We start from the raw sequence: 20778 nt of genomic DNA on the forward strand, positions 1-20778 counted from the left end.
GAAATCCACCTTTTTACCCCAGGTCACCTCTCAGCAGAAAAAGACACCGTCTTTTCAGGCTCAGTCCTTTCGTCCCCATAAGGGCAAGCGGGCAAAAGGCCACTCATATCTGCCCCGGGGCAGAGGAAGGGGAAAAAGACTGCAGCAGGCAGCCTCTTCCCAGGAACAGAAGCCCTCCCCCGCTTCTGCCAAGTCCTCAGCATGACGCTGGGGCCTTACAAGCGGACTCAGGTACGGTGGGGGGTCGTCTCAAGAATTTCAGCGCGCAGTGGGCTCACTCACAAGTGGACCCCTGGATCCTGCAGGTAGTATCTCAGGGGTACAAATTGGAATTCGAGACGTCTCCCCCTCGCCGGTTCCTGAAGTCTGCTTTGCCAACGTCTCCCTCCAACAGGGAGGCGGTATTGGAAGCCATTCACAAGCTGTATTCCCAGCAGGTGATAATCAAGGTACCCCTCCTACAACAGGGAAAAGGGGTATTATTCCACGCTGTTTGTGGTACCGAAGCCGGACGGCTCGGTGAGACCTATTTTAAATCTGAAATCATTGAACACTTACATACAAAGGTTCAAATTCAAGATGGAGTCACTCAGAGCAGTGATAGCGAACCTGGAAGAAGGGGACTATATGGTGTCTCTGGACATCAAGGATGCTTACCTCCATGTCCCAATTTGCCCTTCTCACCAAGGGTACCTCAGGTTTGTGGTACAGAACTGTCACTATCAGTTTCAGACGCTGCCGTTTGGATTGTCCACGGCACCCCGGGTCTTTACCAAGGTAATGGCCGAAATGATGATTCTTCTTCGAAGAAAAGGCGTCTTAATTATCCCTTACTTGGACGATCTCCTGATAAGGGCAAGGTCCAGGGAACAGTTAGAGGTCGGAGTAGCACTATCTCAAGTAGTACTACGACAGCACGGGTGGATTCTAAATATTCCAAAATCGCAGCTGATTCCGACGACACGTCTGCTGTTCCTAGGGATGATTCTGGACACAGTCCATAAAAAGGTGTTTCTCCCGGAGGAGAAAGCCAGGGAGTTATCCGAGCTAGTCAGGAACCTCCTAAAACCAGGAAAAGTGTCAGTGCATCATTGCACAAGGGTCCTGGGAAAAATGGTGGCTTCTTACGAAGCGATTCCATTCGGCAGATTCCACGCAAGAACTTTTCAGTGGGATCTGCTGGACAAATGGTCCGGATCACATCTTCAGATGCATCAGCGGATAACCCTGTCTCCAAGGACAAGGGTGTCTCTCCTGTGGTGGTTGCAGAGTGCTCATCTTCTAGAGGGCCGCAGATTCGGCATTCAGGACTGGGTCCTGGTGACCACGGATGCCAGCCTGAGAGGCTGGGGAGCAGTCACACAGGGAAGAAATTTCCAGGGCTTGTGGTCAAGCATGGAAACGTCATTTCACATAAATATCCAGGAACTAAGGGCCATTTACAATGCCCTAAGTCAAGCAAGGCCTCTGCTTCAGGGTCAGCCGGTGTTGATCCAGTCGGACAACATCACGGCAGTCGCCCACGTAAACAGACAGGGCGGCACAAGAAGCAGGAGGGCAATGGCAGAAGTTGAAAGGATTCTTCGCTGGGCGGAAAATCATGTGATAGCACTGTCAGCAGTGTTCATTCCGGGAGTGGACAACTGGGAAGCAGACTTCCTCAGCAGACACGACCTCCACCCGGGGGAGTGGGGACTTCACCCAGAAGTCTTCCACATGATTGTGAACCGTTGGGAAAAACCATGATGGCGTCCCGCCTCAACAAAAAACTAGACAGATATTGCGCCAGGTCAAGGGACCCTCAGGCAATAGCTGTGGACGCTCTGGTAACACCGTGGGTGTACCAGTCAGTGTATGTGTTCCCTCCTCTGCCTCTCATACCCAAGGTACTGAGAATCATAAGAAGGAGAGGAGTAAGGACTATACTCGTGGCTCCGGATTGGCCAAGAAGGACTTGGTACCCGGAACTTCAAGAGATGCTCACGGAGGACCCGTGGCCTCTACCTCTAAGAAAGGACCTGCTCCAGCAGGGACCCTGTCTGTTCCAAGACTTACCGCGGCTGCGTTTGACGGCATGGCGGTTGAACGCCGGATCCTGAAGGAAAAAGGCATTCCGGATGAAGTCATCCCTACCCTGATCAAAGCCAGGAAGGATGTAACCGTGCAACATTATCACCGTATTTGGCGTAAATATGTTGCGTGGTGTGAGGCTAGGAAGGCCCCTACAGAGGAATTTCAACTGGGTCGTTTCCTGCATTTCCTGCAAACAGGACTGTCTATGGGCCTAAAATTAGGGTCCATTAAGGTTCAAATTTCGGCCCTGTCGATTTTCTTCCAGAAAGAACTGGCTTCAGTTCCTGAAGTTCAGACGTTTGTCAAGGGGGTACCGCATATACAGCCTCCTTTTGTGCCTCCAGTGGCACCTTGGGATCTCAATGTAGTTTTGGGGTTCCTAAAATCACATTGGTTTGAACCACTCACCACTGTGGACTTAAAATATCTCACATGGAAAGTGGTAATGCTGTTAGCCCTGGCGTCAGCCAGGCGTGTCTCAGAATTGGCGGCTTTATCCTATAAAAGCCCTTACCTAATTTTTCATACGGACATGGCAGAATTGAGGACTCGTCCTCAATTTCTCCCTAAGGTGGTTTCAGCGTTTCACTTGAACCAGCCTATTGTGGTACCTGCGGCTACTAGGGACTTGGAGGACTCCAAGTTGCTGGACGTAGTCTGGGCCCTGAAAATATATGTTTCCAGGACGGCTGGAGTCAGAAAATCTGACTCGCTGTTTATCCTGTATGCACCCAACAAGCTGGGTGCTCCTGCTTCTAAGCAGACTATTGCTCGTTGGATTTGTAGTACAATTCAGCTTGCACATTCTGTGGCAGGCCTGCCACAGCCAAAATCTGTAAAAGCCCATTCCACAAGGAAAGTGGGCTCATCTTGGGCGGCTGCCCGAGGGGTCTCGGCTTTACAGCTTTGCCGAGCAGCTACTTGGTCAGGGGCAAACACGTTTGCTAAATTCTACAAATTTGATACCCTGGCTGAGGAGGACCTGGAGTTCTCTCATTCGGTGCTGCAGAGTCATCCGCACTCTCCCGCCCGTTTGGGAGCTTTGGTATAATCCCCATGGTCCTTACGGAGTTCCCAGCATCCACTAGGACGTCAGAGAAAATAAGAATTTACTTACCGATAATTCTATTTCTCATAGTCCGTAGTGGATGCTGGGCGCCCATCCCAAGTGCGGATTGTCTGCAATACTTGTACATAGTTATTGTTACAAAAATCGGGTTATTATTGTTGTGAGCCATCTTTTCAGAGGCTCCTCTGTTATCATGCTGTTAACTGGGTTCAGATCACAGGTTGTACAGTGTGATTGGTGTGGCTGGTATGAGTCTTACCCGGGATTCAAAATCCTTCCTTATTGTGTACGCTCGTCCGGGCACAGTATCCTAACTGAGGCTTGGAGGAGGGTCATAGGGGGAGGAGCCAGTGCACACCAGGTAGTCCCAAAGCTTTTACTTTTGTGCCCAGTCTCCTGCGGAGCCGCTATTCCCCATGGTCCTTACGGAGTTCCCAGCATCCACTACGGACTATGAGAAATAGAATTATCGGTAAGTAAATTCTTATTTTAATGAGATTTTTGAGCTAGAAACACTGCCCAGGTCTATGTCTGAGGCATTGATAATTGTACTACTGAAACCTGACAAAGACCCCACTAAAGTGGAATCATCAGTGATCGCGCTGAGCCGGAAAAAAAGTGGGTCCCAGGGACCCCTCACTTTTAAAAATTGGGGTCCTACCGGTCCTTTTCTGGGTCCCATTGAAGTGAAGGTTCATATTAATCTCATTACCGATTCAAACATGAAAACACAGACTTGATTTGGACACTACAAAAGTGTAGCAGGAGGGGGGAAGTGACAAAGTCGCTGGGCTGTGTAGCATACAGACACTGCACCAGAGCTGTAACTAGACATTTTGGCGCCCTTGTGGCAGAAAGTGAATTGGTGCTCCCGGTCCTACACTGCAAATAACAGATAATGCGCGCCGAAGGCGCGCCGCACAAATTTAGGGGCGTGGCCACATAATAGTGCCAATTCACATTACACCACACAGTAGTGCCGCTTATGCACATTGCACCGGGTAGAGCACATTATACACTTTGCATCGGGTACAGCACGTTATACACTTTGCGCCGGGTACAGCACGTTATACACTTTGCGCCGGGTACAGCACGTTATACACTTTGCGCCGGGTACAGCACGTTATACACTTTGCGCCGGGTACAGCACGTTATACACTTTGCGCCGGGTACAGCACGTTATACACTTTGCGCCGGGTACAGCACGTTATACACTTTGCGCCGGGTGCAGCACGTTATACACTTTGCGCCGGGTACAGCACGTTATACACTTTGCGCCGGGTACAGCACGTTATACACTTTGCGCCGGGTACAGCACGTTATACACTTTGCGCCGGGTACAGCACTTTATACACTTTGCGCCGGGTACAGCACGTTATACACTTTGCACCGGGTACAGTACGTTACACACTTTGCAGCCATAACCTCAGACCCCCCCAGACACAGCGATCACGGGTGTCAGCGAGGGAAGGTGGTATCCACAGTGATTGTGCGGAAAAGGGTGGTGGGGGGGGGGGAATTGTGCAGGAAGGGGGTGCTCAGTCATTGCAGGTGTCACTGGAGGGGGTGTCCTGCCTGTGACTCACAACACCATATCGATATTAGCTTATCCAGCCTGTAGCAATGGCCCCCAGCAGCCGCATCTTACCAGCGCCGCATCACCCTCCCTCCCTATGTAATGAGCCAGGCGAGGAGCAGACAGAGCAGCAGAGTAGCCGCTGCCCCGCTCACTGTCCCGTCTGCCAGGCTGTGTGGAAATTGCCTCCCACTCGCAGCGTCGGCCCCGTATCCCGCGGCAGCGCACAGACGGGTGAGGACAGGGAGGAGGACGGATCACACACTGACAGCGCATTGCCGTGCAACGCAGCGCGTCCTCACCTTTAAATTCAAACCTGGAGTCCGCCCTGCAGCCGGCCCAGAGAGCGCTGCTAAATCCCGTCTCAGCCCTAGCATTCGACTGCTGTCACCCGGAGCCCAAGGAGGAGGATTCAAGCTGCAGAACGGGAAGAGAAGTCAGGACGGAGGCTGCCACAGTGATTGGATGAGAGGAAACGCTGCCAGCAGTGATTGGTTGGGGACTCTGCTGGCTATGACTGGTTGAAGAGACGCGACGTGCAGCTGCCTGCAGTGATAGGTAGGGGAGTCACACCGCGTCCCGCAGGACCCCCTCATTTTTCAAAACTGAGTCCCCCACTGCCTATAACGCGTAAAATACGCGTTATAGCGCGTTTTTGCGATCACTGATCATATAGACCCATTTCACTGTTGCCTACAGATATTAAAATTTTAGCTAAGAAACTGGCAATCAGACTTAACTCTGTTATTTCTCAGATAATACATGAGGACCAAATGGGCTTCATACCTGGTAAATCGACTATGATTAATCTTAGAAGGCTCTTTATGCATCTTCAGGCCCCCCGCGGGGACGCTCACTCTTCTGTTATAGTTTCCTTGGATGCCGCTAAGGCGTTTGATTCGGTGGAGTGGGTGTTCCTGTGGAGGACCATGGAGATATTTGGAATAGGCCATGGATTTGTTAGGTGGGTTAGGCTGTTGTACTCGGATTCTTCTGCACGGTGTCTGTAAATGGATATATCTCCTCTTCTTTTCCATTATATTGGGGAACCCGGCAGGGTTGTCCCCTCTCCCCTACCCTGTTTGCTATGGCAGTGGAGCATCTGGCCTGCCTTATACGTCATCATAATGGCATCTCTGGGTTTGTGCTGGGTCCGAGAGGACAAGATCGCATTATATGCGGATGACATACTGCTGTTTGTATCTGACTATGTAAATTCTATGCCCAAAATATTGGATATTGTCAATGAGTTTGGGAAGTTTTCAGGGCTACTGATCAACTGGGATAAATCTTGTTTTATGCCGTTTGCTGGGTCATGTCCTCAGATCCCACTTCTACCCCTCCCGCTTCAGTGGGTGGAGGTATTCAAATACTTGGGCATCTGGATTTCTAATAACTCGTCCAGATATGTAGCTTTTAATGTGCAACCTCAACTGGACTACTTGAAGTCCAGAATAGCTGTTTGGGGGAAACTCTTGCTCACGGTTTCTGGGTGCATTAACCTTATCAAGATGACGGCACAGCCCAAACTGATGTATGTATTGGAGCATTCCCCTGTATACATTCCCCAAGCTATGTTTAAAAAGATAGATGGAATATTGTCTTCAATTATCTGGTCAAGTAAGCGCGTAAGGATTAAACTGGCTACTTTGACCCGTACAAGGGATTGTGGGGGTATGGCGGTACCTTCCTTTAAATTTTACTACTATGCTGCACAATTGGTACGTGTTAGCTTGGGTGGTGGATGTGGCTGGGTTGGCTCTGCCTACTCTGATAGTCTCTGCAATGACACCGGGGTATACGCCTATGCATTGTTTACTGACAGGCAATACTGAGATAATTAAAATGCCGATATTTAAGCAAGCGATACTGGTTTGGAAACAGGCTAACTTTCGTATGAAAATGGAGGGATGGGACCTGGAAACTCCACTGGATGGTACTAGAGGTCTTAAGGAGTCGGATTCTGTATTCAAAACTTTCTCAGTTGCAGCTTGATTACCCTATTCCATGTACTTATGTTTTTTAGATATCTACAATTGAGGCACGCCTGTAATGCACAATTCCCTGATAATTCTCTTACCCTTGGGGAATCCCCTATTAAGCAAATTATGAAATGGCTGGGTTGCACACACCTGATATCTCAGATTTATTCTAGGTTGCTTGCGGCCCGCCATTGCGATGATCTTCCTCACCTCCGAACTCAATGGGAGACCGAATTGGGCCCTTTGTCTTAAGATGTTTGGGAAGCTGCTTTGACGACTAGTCCCCGTCTATCCTCAACATCTATCAGGTTTCAACAGATCCAGCTATTTATCCTCCATAGAGTTTACCTGACGCCTGTACGCTTATTTAAAATAGGGGGCAGGGAAGACTCCAGATGCCCTAAATGTGATTCTCTAGAGGGTAACTATTGTCATTTGTTATGGGATTGTCCAGTGATTAGGGCTTTCTGGTCTGAAATCTTAAGGATTATGGCGGTTACTGGAATACCTTGTGTTGCGTGCACTCCGTCAGTATGCCTGTTGGCCGCCTTTGAGGATGATACTCTAGACAAAACCACACTGAGATATATTGTTAATTTATGCATTCTGGCAAAGGTTTGCCTGGCTAGATCATGGATGTCCTCAGTTGGCCCTGGGACGGCTGAATGGATATCACTAACTAATGAAGTAATTAAACATGAAAAATTTGTATATCTCTCAAGATAGGCAGAGACCAAATACTATAAAATATGGGATAAATGGTTGGATTCGCCATATATGCGAAACTAAATAACCTATGGTATTAAAGGGCTGCTGAACTAGAGGTCCTGACCCGTGATAGTAAATAAACGTTTGTTTAATGATGATGTCTATGCACAGACAAAGCTGTTAAACTCAATGTGACTCAACACGTATATGTTTAAATTATTTTTTTTTATTGTATAACTTATGCGGTTACATGTTATTTATGCATTGTAGTACAAGGTTATGTTGTATTGTGGGTTTATTGGAAAATGACAAAATTTAATAAAACATTATTGAATTTTAAACAAAAAAAAAAGTGGCTCTGATTTAGCTCAGTCCTTGAACAAGATAGTGACTTCTTCGGGTAATTCTACTGCCCCTAAAGCCCACAGCCGTTACCCGCTATAACTTTTCCAGGGGAGGAGTTAGATTCTGTAGTCTCTCCCTTAGAGGAAGGTGAAGTAGACCCGTAGTGGGAGGATGCTTCGGCTTGGGAAGAGGAGGAGCTATATACGGTGTCAGATTACTGATAGAAGCCATTTGTCAAACTCTTAATCTCCAGGATACGGCAGTGGCAGAGACTTCAACAGCCTTTTTCAAAAGGCAGAAAAGACAAGTGGCTGTCTTCCCTTCTTATTCACATTTTGCGGATATTTTGAAGGAACCCTGGCTTAAACCAGACTCTCGTTGCCAGGCCCCTAAGAAATTGAGATTTCTGTATCCATTTACGGAGGAGGACACAATTTTGGGAAACAGCCCCAAAGGTAGATGCCCCTATTACACACTTGGCGAAGGCTACGGTTATTCCCTCAGTGCAATCAGTGACCTTGAAGGATCCTACAGGAAAATAGAGGCAATTCTTAAATCTATGTTTGCCCTTTCCGGTATTTCTGTACGTCCAGTCCTCGCTGGGACTTGGGTTCTTAAGGCCTTGGATGACTGGCTAGCACAGGTAGTGTCTGGAATGCAATGTGACGATCCATCAGAAGCTATTCAATTAGCAGAACAAATTTCTGAAGCTCTGACTTATGTAGGAGAAGCCTTATTGGACTCTGCAACAATCACGTGTATCTGCCTTAGCTGTAACGGCACGAAGATCGCTCTGGATTCAAAACAGACTTTAACAGCCATGCCCTCTGAAGGGGAGTTTCTTTTTGGCTCGGAACTAATTTAAGATTATTTCCAATACTACTGGAGGCAAGAGTCCATTTCTTCCCGTTGCCTCTCAAAAACTGAAACCCACACAGTTTCGGTCCTTTCGTACTCAGGGCAGGGGAAGTTTCCAGCCCTTTTGGGCCTTTTCAAGATTTCCACGTAGAAGAACATTCAGAGGTAGAGGAACACAGGCAACCTGTAGACCAGCCATCAAGTCTACTGAAAAGCCTGCCGCATGACGCTTCGAGGTCTCCGGAGGGATCACTGGTGGTCGGGGCTCAGTTACTACAGTTCAAGGAAGTGCGGCACCTGTCTAAACCAGATCGGTGGGTGACGGGGGTCATCTCCCGAGGATATATCTTAGACCTCGAGGATCCAGTCCCACATCGATTTTTCATCACTCCTGTCCCAAGCGATCCCTCCAGACGGCAAGCTGTCATTGAAGTGACGGTCACGCTTTTACGCAACAGAGTAATTTTTCCAGTTCCCAACCAACAAAAAGGTCGAGGGTTTTACTCGAGTCTTTTTCTCGTAAACAAACCGGACGGTTCGTTTCGCCCATTTTTAAATCTCAAATGCCTAAATCCGTATCTCTCTGTCCAGAAATTCAAAATGGAATCCATTCGTTCAATTATAACCTCCATGGAACCAGAGGAATATTTGGCTTCTATAGACATAAAGGATGCATACCTACATGTTCCGATTTGGAAAAGTCACCAATATCTTCTGAGATTTGCAGTCGGCCCTTGGCACTTTCAGTTTCAGGCTCTCCCATTCGGTCTCTCCACGGCCCCTCGGCTGTTTACAAAAATCATGGACCATATCGTGGCGGTACTGAGCTGTCCGGGAGTCAACATTACTCCCTACTTGGACAATCTATTAATCAAGGGTCCATCAGAGACAATTCTTCACCAGCACTTGCGGCTCACAAGACACCCTGCAGTCTTTTGGGTGCATAATACATTTTCCAAAATCGTTGCTGCTTCCTTCCCAGAAGATGGTGTTTCTAGGACTCTTATTCGACACCAGAAGCCAGAAAGGGTTTCTTCCTCAGGAAAAAATTCAGGACCTATGGTCCAGAATCAGAGCACTGTTACAATTACCAATAATCTCAGTTCTCAGATGCATGAAGGTGTTAGGCAAGATGGTAGCAACCTTCGAGGTAGTGCCATATGCCAGATTTCATGCCCGACCCCATCAAGCTCAAATTCTCAGCTGTTGGACTCGGGTGGGACCTCACCTGGATTCACAATTGTTCCGTTTGTTGGTACAAACTTGTCAATCTCTCCACTGGTGGCTTCACAGCCACAATCTGACCAGGGGAGCTCAGTTCATGATTTGGTCTTGGATGTTGGTCACCACAGACGCCAGGCTCACGGGTTGGGGTGCAGTGTTTCAAACTCATCACTCATCAGGGACTCTGGAACAGTCGGGAATCGACGTTACAGATCAACATTTTGAAATTGAGTGCTATCCAGTATGCTCTAATTCAAATACAGACCATGGTCCAGGGTCATCCAGTGCGTATTCAGTCCGACAACGCCACGGCGGTGGCTTACATAAACAGACAAGGAGGAACTCGACGCTGGCACACAAAGAAAGAGGTCTCTCATATTCTCAGGTGGGCGGAGCATTGGGTTCTGTCCATCTCCGCGATTCACATTCTTGGTGTCAAAATTGGGAAACAGATTTCTTAAGCCGCCACACAGTTCACCTGGGAGAGTGGGAGCTTCGCCAGGAGGTGTTTCTTGCTCTTGTGTCTCTATGGGGAATGCCCGACATAGATCTAATGGCGTCTTATCTCAACAAAAAGATCCCTCAATACGGATCGCGTACTCCGGATCTTCAGGCAACACTAATCAATACCTTGACAGCTCCATGGCAGTTTCAACTCTGATATGTGTTTCCACCGATTCCCCTGATTCCACGCCTACTTCAACGCATCCGCTGAGAAGGCCTGCCAGTCATTCTTGTAGCTTCGGATTGGCCGCGTCGCCAGTGGTACACGCTTCTGCACGGCATGGTAGTCAGGGAACCTTTCTGTCTACCTCTGCGACCAAATCTTCTTCTTCAAGGAATGTGTCGCCACCCAGATTTAAATCGACTGGCTTAGATGGCATTGTTCTTGAATCCTGCATTTTAAGAGCGAAAGGATTATCTCGACCAGTGAAAACGATGCTCCAAGCTATGAAGCCAGTAACTTCTGGAATTTATCACAGGGTGTGGCGTATTTACATTGCTTGGTATGAGAAGCGCGGATAGGCACCGGACCTATTTAGAGTACCTCATCTGTTGTCTTTCCTTCAGGATGGTCTCACTAAAGGCCTACGGCTTTCCTCCCTTAAAGGCCAGGTTTCCGCTTTGTGGGTGCTTTATCAGAAAATATTGGCTCTCATTCCAGAGGTCCAGATGTTTCTTCAGAGAGTAATTAGGATTCAACCGCCATTTGTTCCCCCGGTTCCTCCCTGGGACTTAAATTTAGTTCTTACGGCTCTTCAGAAATCTCAGTTTGAGCCATTGGAATCTGTGGAATTAAGGTTCCTCACACTCAAGGTTGTTTTCCTTTTGGCTATTGCTTTGGCCAGACGTGTTTCGGAGTAGGCCGCCCTTTCTTGCAGGCGGCCTTTGTTTTTCATGATGACAGAGTGGTTTTGCGTACAAAACCTTCCAAAGGTTGTGTCGGCTTTCCTCCTAAATCAGGACATTGGGGGTCATTCCGAGTTGATCGCTCGCTAGCTGTTTTTAGCAGCCATGCAAACGCATAGTCGCAGCCCACAGGGGAGTGTATATTTGCTATGCAAGGGTGCAATCGCTTTTGCAGCCAAGAGATGCAAACACAATTTGTGCAGTTTCTGAGTAGCTCAGAACTTCTGCCTGTTCAGTCCCGGAATTGACGTCAGACTCCCGCCCTGCAAACGCCTGGACACGCCTGCGTTTTTCCAAACACTCTCAGAAAACGGTCAGTTGACACCCACAAACACCTTCTTCCTGTCCATCTCCTCGCGATCGGCTGTGCGAATGGATTCTTCGTACAATCCATCACCCAGTAACGATCCGCTTTGTAGCCGTACGTGGTGCCTGCGCATTGCGGTGCATGCGCAGTTCTGACCTGATCGCAGCGAAAAAACCTAGCGTGCGATCAGGTCGGAATGACCCCCATTGTACTTCCAGCGTTTACTCCATCTTCCTTCAGAGAGGATAACCATTTGGTCTTATTGGACGTTGTTAGGGCCTTACGCATTTATTTGTCTTGTACCAAATCTATTCGTCGTACGGATACGTTGTTGGTTTTGATTGACGCAACCCAAACGGGGTTGGCTGGCTTCTAAAAACGCAAAGGCTCGTTGGGTGACTTCGGCTATTCGACAGCCATATGTATCTTCTAATGTTACTGTTCCTGACCCAATAAGGGCTCTTTTGACTAGAGCTGTTGGAGCCTCTTGGGCTGTTCGTGGGGGTGTATCTGTTGAGCAGTTGTGTAGAGAAGCGACCTGGTCGTCCGTGCATACCTTCATAAAGTTTTATCAGTTTCATACTTTTGGTTTGGAGACTGCCTCTGTTGGGCGTCAGATTTTACAGACAGCTATGCCGTCATTGTCTACCTCCTCTAATTAGTTTGCTTTGGGAAATCCCATCAGTAAGTGCCCAGCGTCCCCCAGATGGAATCCGAAAGAGAATTTACGGTAAGTAAACAAAAATCCCTATTTTTTTATTTAATTTAATTTTTTTAAAGTTTCTTTTGTAACCTACTTAAATCAGTGCATAGATGAGATTGTTTGTAGTGTGATAGAGGGATGGCTTCTGCACCATTAACTCCCTCTGTGGGTAACTGACCCCTGGGTATTCCGTCCATATCTCAGAGCAGGGCACACCTTCGGCAACTGAGTCTGTGTTCGGTTTGTAAGGAAGGCATTGGGGATCCCAGCTCAGTTCCCACCGCACTTGTGGGCGATCCGATTTGTGCTCCCCACCCACCCGCCCCCCAGTCTCCGCTCTCTCTGGTGTAGTCCACAGACCAGATCATTTAGAGCTAGTCTACATTGTGAGCTTTCTTACAAGTATGGTGCATAGTTTTAAACGTGGATACCATTTCTCAGGTAAACTAGGGTGTTCTGTTATTTATACATACCACAGCTTACTCTTCCCGCTGGCGCATAGGGTATTTATCACCTGTATTGTATACCTAAGACTGGCTTACCTTGCAGCACAGTCCTGGAATAGAGATAACCAGAAGATATAGCTACTTATATACAGTACCTCACCATTCCACATTCCTGTTTTCTTTTTGCTTTTCCCCTTCATCCACTGTCTCCTACATTAATTGAAAATCTGCTATTGTGGATGATGGTTAATGTGTATATGAGGAGAGCCATCTTCATTTGATGTCTCTTATAGAAAATGTCAAGCTCTGGCAGCTGCTGGTACAGGTTGAGTATCCCTTATCCAAAATGCTTGGGACCAGAGGTATTTTGGATATGGGATTTTTCCGTATTTTGGAACAATTGCATACCATAATGCGATATCATGGTGATGGGACCTAAATCTAAGCACAGAATGCATTTATGTTTCATATACACCTTATGCACACAGCCTGAAGGTCATTTTAGCCAATATTTTTTATAACTTTGTGCATTAAACAAAGTGTGTGTACATTCACGCAATTCATTTATGTTTCATATACACCTTATACACACAGCCTGAAGGTCATTTAATACAATATTTTTAATAACTGTGTATTAAACAAAGTTTGTATACATTGAGCCATCAAAAAACAAAGGTTTCACTATCTCACTCTCACTCAAAAAAGTCCGTATTTCGGAATATTCCGTATTTCGGAATATTTGGATATGGGATACTCAACCTGTATCTCCATAATTGTTACTTTATACTGTAACATAATATGAAATTTATTAGTACACAAATTAATCTAGTAGGAGCCGCATGGCTAAATGCTTGATCCCCAGATGAATTATGGGATATTCAAGGTACTGCTAAAAGTCCTTCATTTACAGATCGCAGTTATCGAGCAGGGCAGTAAAGAGTCAAAAGTTACCTCCAGTACCTTGGGCCCTGGTCATGTGGGACTTTGAAAGTCAGTAACCCTACAGAATCTTGAAAACAATTCGCCGTTTTACAGGTAGCAAGTGAAGGGAGTAGAGAAATGGATGTTATGTGTCTGGATTGGGGCTGTGGTTAATAGCTTGGCAGCTGCATTTTGTACCATCCAGGGTGCGGCCCGCATTTGGGTGTCATTCTCAGACGGGGTGACATTAAAATGCTGGCTCCTCTGCAGTGACAGGAGGCAGGTGCTGCAGTGTTGCACTTTACTGCAGCACCCCGCTCCTTCCATTGAAGAGAAGCCAAGGGTGCGGGCAGCCCAGCATCTCCGGGGATGTTGGGCTGCCCAAGGAGTGATGGCATCGGGATTTCTCAGAGACCATGCCCCCTCCAATTTATGCTACACCCCTGTTCAGCCTCCGGTGAGCCAAGTGATACAGAGTGCACACTAGCTGCCACCAGACCTGGTGATGCCTATGGTACCATCTGCAAGAGGTGCAACTTGTTTGGTGGGAGAGCAAGGTAGAGGGCATTGCAATAGTCTTGGTGTGATTAGACAAAATCATGTATGACTTTTGGCAGATCTTCAGAGGGAATTAAGTGCTTGATTCTGGATATGTTCCTCAGATGAAAGATTGAGGATTTGATTGTGGCTGATATTTGATGTTTTAGTGACAAGTCCCCATCCAGGACAACGCCAAGATTACGTACAGTGTTTTGTAATTTTGAACCCCCAAGTGTATGTCCAGATGGTTGGCTGTTTTTTCCGGATTCAGTTGCAGCCAATTAGCTTTCATCGCAGCCATTTAGGGTTGTTATTGGTTTCTCAGGACCCAGAGCAAAGGACAGGTACAGTTGCGTATCATCTGCATAGCAGTAATAGTCCAGTCCATAGAAATTATTTTGGCTCTCAATCAGAATCCCATGATCCACGGTATTAAATGCTGCAGAGATCCAAAAGGATTACGACTGAACAGTCACCTCTGTCTCTTGCCATCAGAAGATTATTTAACACCAACACCAGGGCTGTTTCAGTGCTGTGTCTTCTCCTAAATATCAATGGTTGTCTGGCGTGACATTCTCTTGCAGCGCTCTGCTCCTGTCACAGAAGAGGAGCTGGCAGTGCTGGTAGACCAGTCTCAGGGAGCAGCACACCATTTCCAGGATCAGAATGGATGCTGTACAGTACAATTTGAAATCATGGGTTTGAGACCGCTACCCTTTAGATTAAAGTTAATGTATGATAGAGTGACAATGGGCCATTGGAATTTCTTTGATAAATACTGTATATGGGTGAGGGTTTTCCTGCGTTTGCTGTTTCCTGTCTTTACCACATTGTGATGCCTTTGTACTTTGCCTCAATGAATAGAATGAGACCGAGATTGAGTTGGGCAGTCTACTCAGACAGGATTACCAGGGATTGCACAATGAGCTACTGTTGCGTCTTGGTGAGCACTACCAGCAAGTCTTCAATGGTCTCTCCATTTTGGCTTCCTTTGCGTCCAGTGATGATCCTTACCAAGGACCCAGGAATATCACTAAACAAGAGATAATGGTGAGATAACATTAGATAATAAAGCTACAATATTTTGTACATCCATGTTCACAGTTATGACCTCAGGTTATTTTTCATGCAGGCTGATTACCTACAACCCAAGCTTCTCGGAATTCTGGCTTTCTTTAATATGCACTTACTGAGTTCCAGTATTGGCATTGAAGACAAAAAGATGGTAAGCACTTTGCTTGCAAAGAGGACTGATGGGTTTTTCAGATAAGCCCTCTGCTAGAAGCTCTCATAGGAAGGTATTGTACACCATAATAGGTTCTGAGGGGTATATTTACTAAATTGCTGGTTTTTAGAAGTGGAGATGTTGCCAGAAGCATCCAGTCAGATTCTAGCTATTCTAGAAGGTGCTAGATGAATAAAAAGTACAATCTGATTGGTTGCTATGAGCAACATCTAAAAACCGCACTTTAGTAAATATACCTCTAATAGTGTAGTTATTGAAAATATATTTTCTAAGTTAGACATACGGATCAGCAGAATGTATCTCACAAATCCAAGTTATATTGAGTATCGTTTGACTTCCTGTTCCCCATTGTCAGGCCTTAAACAGTTTAGTATCTCTAATGAGGCTCATGGGTCCCAAACATATTAGTGCTGTAAGAGTGAAGATGATGACCACGCTAAGGACAGGTCTCCGCTACAAGGAGGACTTTCCAGAGCTGTGTTGCAGGTACTACCTAGGCATTTGTTGCTTGTTTTACAGTAAAGTTTGTGAGCTTGTTCTGTCTTGTCTGTAGAGATTCATATATCGTTTTCTTGGTGTTATTTAGAGCATGGGACTTGTTTGTTCGATGCTTGGATCAAGCATACCTGGGCTCACTTCTCAGCCACGTCATAGTTGCCCTACTACCTCTGCTACATATCCAGCCCAAAGAAACTGTGGCTGTTTTCCATTATCTTATAGTAGAGAACAGGTAAGTTGGAAGAACCCTTGTTGAGACGAGAAGACTGAGACTGGTGTCTTACATGAGTGATTACACTGCTTTAAACATTGTTACAATCCCAAAGTAAGCAGCTCTTAGCAAAGAGATGTGTGTGGTTATGTAAGCAACGTCTTTTAAATAAATGTGTGAATGAGTTGTATGTGAGAGTTGTCTACTTTTTAAAGCGAATGTCACTTTTGAATTAAACAATTCATTTTTGTACTAATTGCATTTTGCATATGGAAAACAATAAAATTCTTTTATCTTTTGTCAATGGGGGCCACTGTAAACCATGTGTATTGAGTGGAACTCTGAAGCCCTCACCAAAGGCGTTAAAACTTCTTTTTGGCTGCAGCACAGGCTCCTCCTCACCAATACCTCGCCTCCAAGCCCAGAAAGTCAGTGTTTTACTGTCTAAAAGAGATGGGCACGTTTTAGGGGACTGCATATAGAAGCCTGGAGGGTTTTTTTTTGTTTTTTTTTTTTTACTTTTACTTTTGAGCGGCCAGCAGTAAGCGTCCTACCATTGACTGCTCCAACACCCTGTTCCAGTGGCCGGTGCACTAGTGACCGGGTTAGTGTCACCGGCCACCTCCTTCACTAAGGCACTGGGAGCAGTCGTGGCCGGCTCCAGAGCTTCATTCAATACTTGTGGTTTTCACTGGCCCCCATGGACTAAGCAAAAAAGAATGTACAGTTAAGTCAAAATTCCTCTTTTTTAGTCTTTCTTCACCCAGGAGCATGCATGCTGTATGTAAATGATCAGAGTTGGGACACATAATCATGTTCTTTCCTGGGTGACTTCCTTTGCGGAGTTCTCCTGCCTCTCAAGAGCTCTGGAGTAAGGAAGTCTCCAAGCATAGATCAGTTTTCACAGTTGCACATAAGTCTATTTGTTTGTACCAGGTATGGGATTCAGTAATACGTATCTCCATTTGCAGCTGTAAGTGACCAACAACAGGGCATTTGCTCATAGGATAAGTGTTCCTTAGAAAATCCTGAGCATAGAGACAGAATTGCAACCTTGCAGAGATTTAGCTGATTTCAGACGGAACTCTTGCACCAAGGATAGGGCTGGTGCAAGTTTGCATTGATCACTATCAGTGCAAACTTTCACCAGCCCTATCCTTGGTGCAAGAGGTCCATCTGAAATCTGCTAAATCTCTACTAACAATCATCTCTGCAAGGCGGCAATAACTGCTACTTTCACAAGTGGATGGATAAGACTGTGTGGCTGCTTACGGGCCTAATTCAGAGTTGATCGCAGCAGCAAATTTGTTAGCAGTTGGGCAAAACCATGTGCACTGCAGGGGTGGGGGGCAGATATAACATGTGCATTGAGAGATTTGGGTGGGGTGTGTTCAAACTGAAATCTGAATTGCAGTGTAAAAATAAAGCAGACAGTATTTACCCTGCACAGAAACAAAATAACCCACCCAAATCTAACTCTCTCTGCACATGTTATATCTGCTACACCTGCAGTGCACATGGGCCCTCATTCCGAGTTGTTCGCTCACTAGCTGCTTTTAGCAGCAGTGCAAACGCTAAGCCGCCGCCCTCAGGGAGTATATTTTAGCTTAGCAGAAGTGCGAACGATAGGATCGCAGCGTTGCTACAAAAAAAGATTGTGCAGTTTCAGAGTAACTCGAGACTTACTCCTAGCCAGCGATCACTTCAGCATGTTTAGTTCCTGTTTTGACGTCAGGAACACGGCCTGCGTTTGGCCAACCACGCCTCCGTTTCCCTCGCCACGCCTGCGTTTTTATCTGGCACGCCTGCGTTTTTCCGCACACTCCCTGAAAACGGTCAGTTGACACCCAGAAACACCCACTTCCTGACCTAATCGCTGTGCTGCGAACAACGGCAGCTAGCGATCAACTCGAAATGACCCCCATGGTTTTGCCCAACTGCTAACAAATTTGCTTCTGCGATTAACTCTAAATTAGGCCCTACATACGCTAAACTCTGACAAGTGAAAATAAGCATTTATCTCTGACCGCAATACGGCTTGCTTGCATGCGACTGAATCAGATTTATAGTTAAGGAGACATCCATATTGTTGAAAGAGGATAGGCTTTTAATTCTGTTTTGTGCTGTAGGATTAACTTGGTTTATTTCTCTGCTAGAGATGCTGTCCAAGACTTTCTGCATGAAATATATTTCCTGCCCGACCATCCAGAGCTCAAGCAAATACTGATGGTTCTCCAGGAATACAGAAAAGTAGGTTGTAAGATTTAATTTGTATGTATATCCTGCACAGTATATTACCTTTCTGAGATATTGTCACCTTACGTATGTTCTGTCCCCAGGAAACAACGAAAAGCACAGATTTGCAGACAGCAATGCAGTTATCGATAAAGGCAATTCAGCATGAAAATGTGGATGTTCGTATTCATGCTCTCACCAGTTTAAAGGAGACACTATATAAAAATCAGGTATAGAGGTTTGTTTTCATCAAGGTTTTCCCTGATACAAAGGTATTTAGTTTATACAAGATCTAATCTCTTATTTTTAAACTATATGTGTCTACACAGTTTTCTATTAATAGTAGTGTATCAAGGACCCACTCACCACCTTCCGGAGACAGCACAGTAGAGTGCAAGCAGCATGTGCCTTAGGGCTATGTACGGAGTGTAAAGGGGGGTACACACGGAGAGATCCGTGTTTAAAATCTAAGCAATCTGACTAGATTGCTTAGATTTTGAGCACGGATCTGCCGTGTGTATGCCCCCCAGCGATAGCGTGCATCGCTTTCGCCGGTGCTAGATTGAGCCTGCATGTTGGCTCAATCTAGCGTGTCGCTCACTTCACCGTTGTGTTAAGTGAGCTCTGTGCTGAGCGGGGGGGGGGGGGGGGGGAAGATGTGTGCTGAGCGGTCTGTGTTAAGATCGCTCAGCACACATCTCTCCCGTCAGTACCCCCCTTAACATTGATAATGGAAGCTGTAGTGTCAGTAATTTTGCTGTAGAGTACAGTAATTCATCCCTCACTGAGTTTAGTGCTTACTCCAGCAGCAATAGCTCTGCGCTCTTTCCTTACTGATAATGGAGACACCGGACAGAAGAAGAAAGAGATTTGCTCTCTAGGGCAAGTGTGAGATTTCAATGTTTGGACTGTAAGAACTCTATATAGGGTATTTCGGTTCTTAGAACCTATATATGGAGTAACAAAGTATATACTTTTGTATAATGCCACCATGACGCATCAGGTTCAGATCTGTGTGTAAATCTGTCTCTGATACTAGCCAGTACCTCCTTAGCCACTGACCTCGCCGCACATCACCAGTTTTTCTACACTAGTATGCATAATATATAAAGTAGTCTCCCCTTTCTGAGCTGAAGTATTTTGGAAATGGGTTCAGTTGTGGTTAGAACACCAAAAATTCGATATCTGCTTGTGGATGCTCTAACTCAGTACATTGTATCTTTAGGAGGCAGGCAAAGTGTTGCAGATAGTACAAGTAGCTGCACAGACTGAGTACTGCAGATTTTCTCTGTATACACAAATAAGTGGAAAGTTCTTGGGTGTATGTATACTATCTGTAACTTGTTTTTTAGTCCTTACTTTGCTCCATACGATATGTGTTCAGCACGTTTGTGTATGGCTGATTATATAGATTCTTTTTAATCTGAATGTCTTGAAACTCATTTATAGGCTAAATTATTGCAATATTCGACAGACAGTGAGACTGTAGAGCCGGTTATCTCTCAGCTGGTGACGGTGTTGTTAATAGGATGCCAAGATGCCAGCTCACAGGCCCGTCTGCTGTGTGGTGAATGCCTGGGACAGCTGGGTGCCATTGATCCTGGAAGGCTGGATTTCTCCATTAGCCATACACAAGGCAAAGGCTCTACCTTTGTTGTACGTAAGCTGACAGCTCATCATTCATTTACTGCTATGTAATGTGTCTGCATTAATGTATAGTATTCAAGGCTTTGCAATATTGTAGCTGCATTACCTGCAATACAAAATGACCTTATGTTATTGTATAATTTGTGATATGTACAATATGTAAATGGTTCATCAGGTTTGCTATAAATTAGTGGTAAATAGTTAATAATAAAATACTCTGTCTATAATGAATGCTTATTACACGATCTAGTAGTAGTAAGAAAGATGCAGATAATGATATGGTTTATGTGTCGTATTAAGCCAAGGGCCTATATAAGCCAGTAAATTTATATAATATAGTAGGCCTATATAAACCAGTCAATTTATATTATATAATAGGCCTATATAAGCCAGTATATTTATATAATATAGTAGGCCTATATAAGACAGTAGATTTATATAATATAGTAGGCCTATATAAGCCAGTAGATGTATATAATATAGTAGGCCTATATAAGACAGTAGATTTATATAATATAGTAGGCCTATATAAGCCAGTCGATTTATAAAATATAGTAGGCCTCTATAAGCCAGTAGTTTTAGATAATATAGTAGGTGTAACTATGTTTATTTACCCTGTACTTGTCCTATACTGTCATCAACTGTAAATTGCTGTTTTCCTGTTTGATTATTTATGTACTCTGTAATTGGGCGCTGCGGAACCCTTGTGGCGCCATATAAATAAAGGGTAATAATAATAAGCCAGTAGATTTATATAATATAGTAGGCCTATATAAGAT

The 20778-nt window shown here is 45.6% G+C and overlaps 1 protein-coding gene across 2 annotated transcripts in view; it reads left to right on the plus strand.

The window, feature by feature from the left end:
- Positions 1 to 20778, plus strand: part of ATR (ATR serine/threonine kinase) — a 449883-nt gene that overhangs the window by 202883 nt on the left and 226222 nt on the right. For both annotated transcript variants that reach the window (XM_063915996.1, XM_063915997.1), the window contains exons 16-22: positions 15027 to 15212; positions 15295 to 15387; positions 15764 to 15894; positions 15995 to 16138; positions 18274 to 18367; positions 18457 to 18582; positions 19802 to 20008. In XM_063915996.1, the coding sequence (XP_063772066.1) occupies positions 15027 to 15212; positions 15295 to 15387; positions 15764 to 15894; positions 15995 to 16138; positions 18274 to 18367; positions 18457 to 18582; positions 19802 to 20008 (981 nt within the window). The remainder of the gene's footprint in view (positions 1 to 15026; positions 15213 to 15294; positions 15388 to 15763; positions 15895 to 15994; positions 16139 to 18273; positions 18368 to 18456; positions 18583 to 19801; positions 20009 to 20778) is intronic.

Source organism: Pseudophryne corroboree, chromosome 4 (genome assembly GCF_028390025.1).
Source record: "Pseudophryne corroboree isolate aPseCor3 chromosome 4, aPseCor3.hap2, whole genome shotgun sequence".
Lineage (NCBI taxonomy): Eukaryota > Metazoa > Chordata > Amphibia > Anura > Myobatrachidae > Pseudophryne > Pseudophryne corroboree.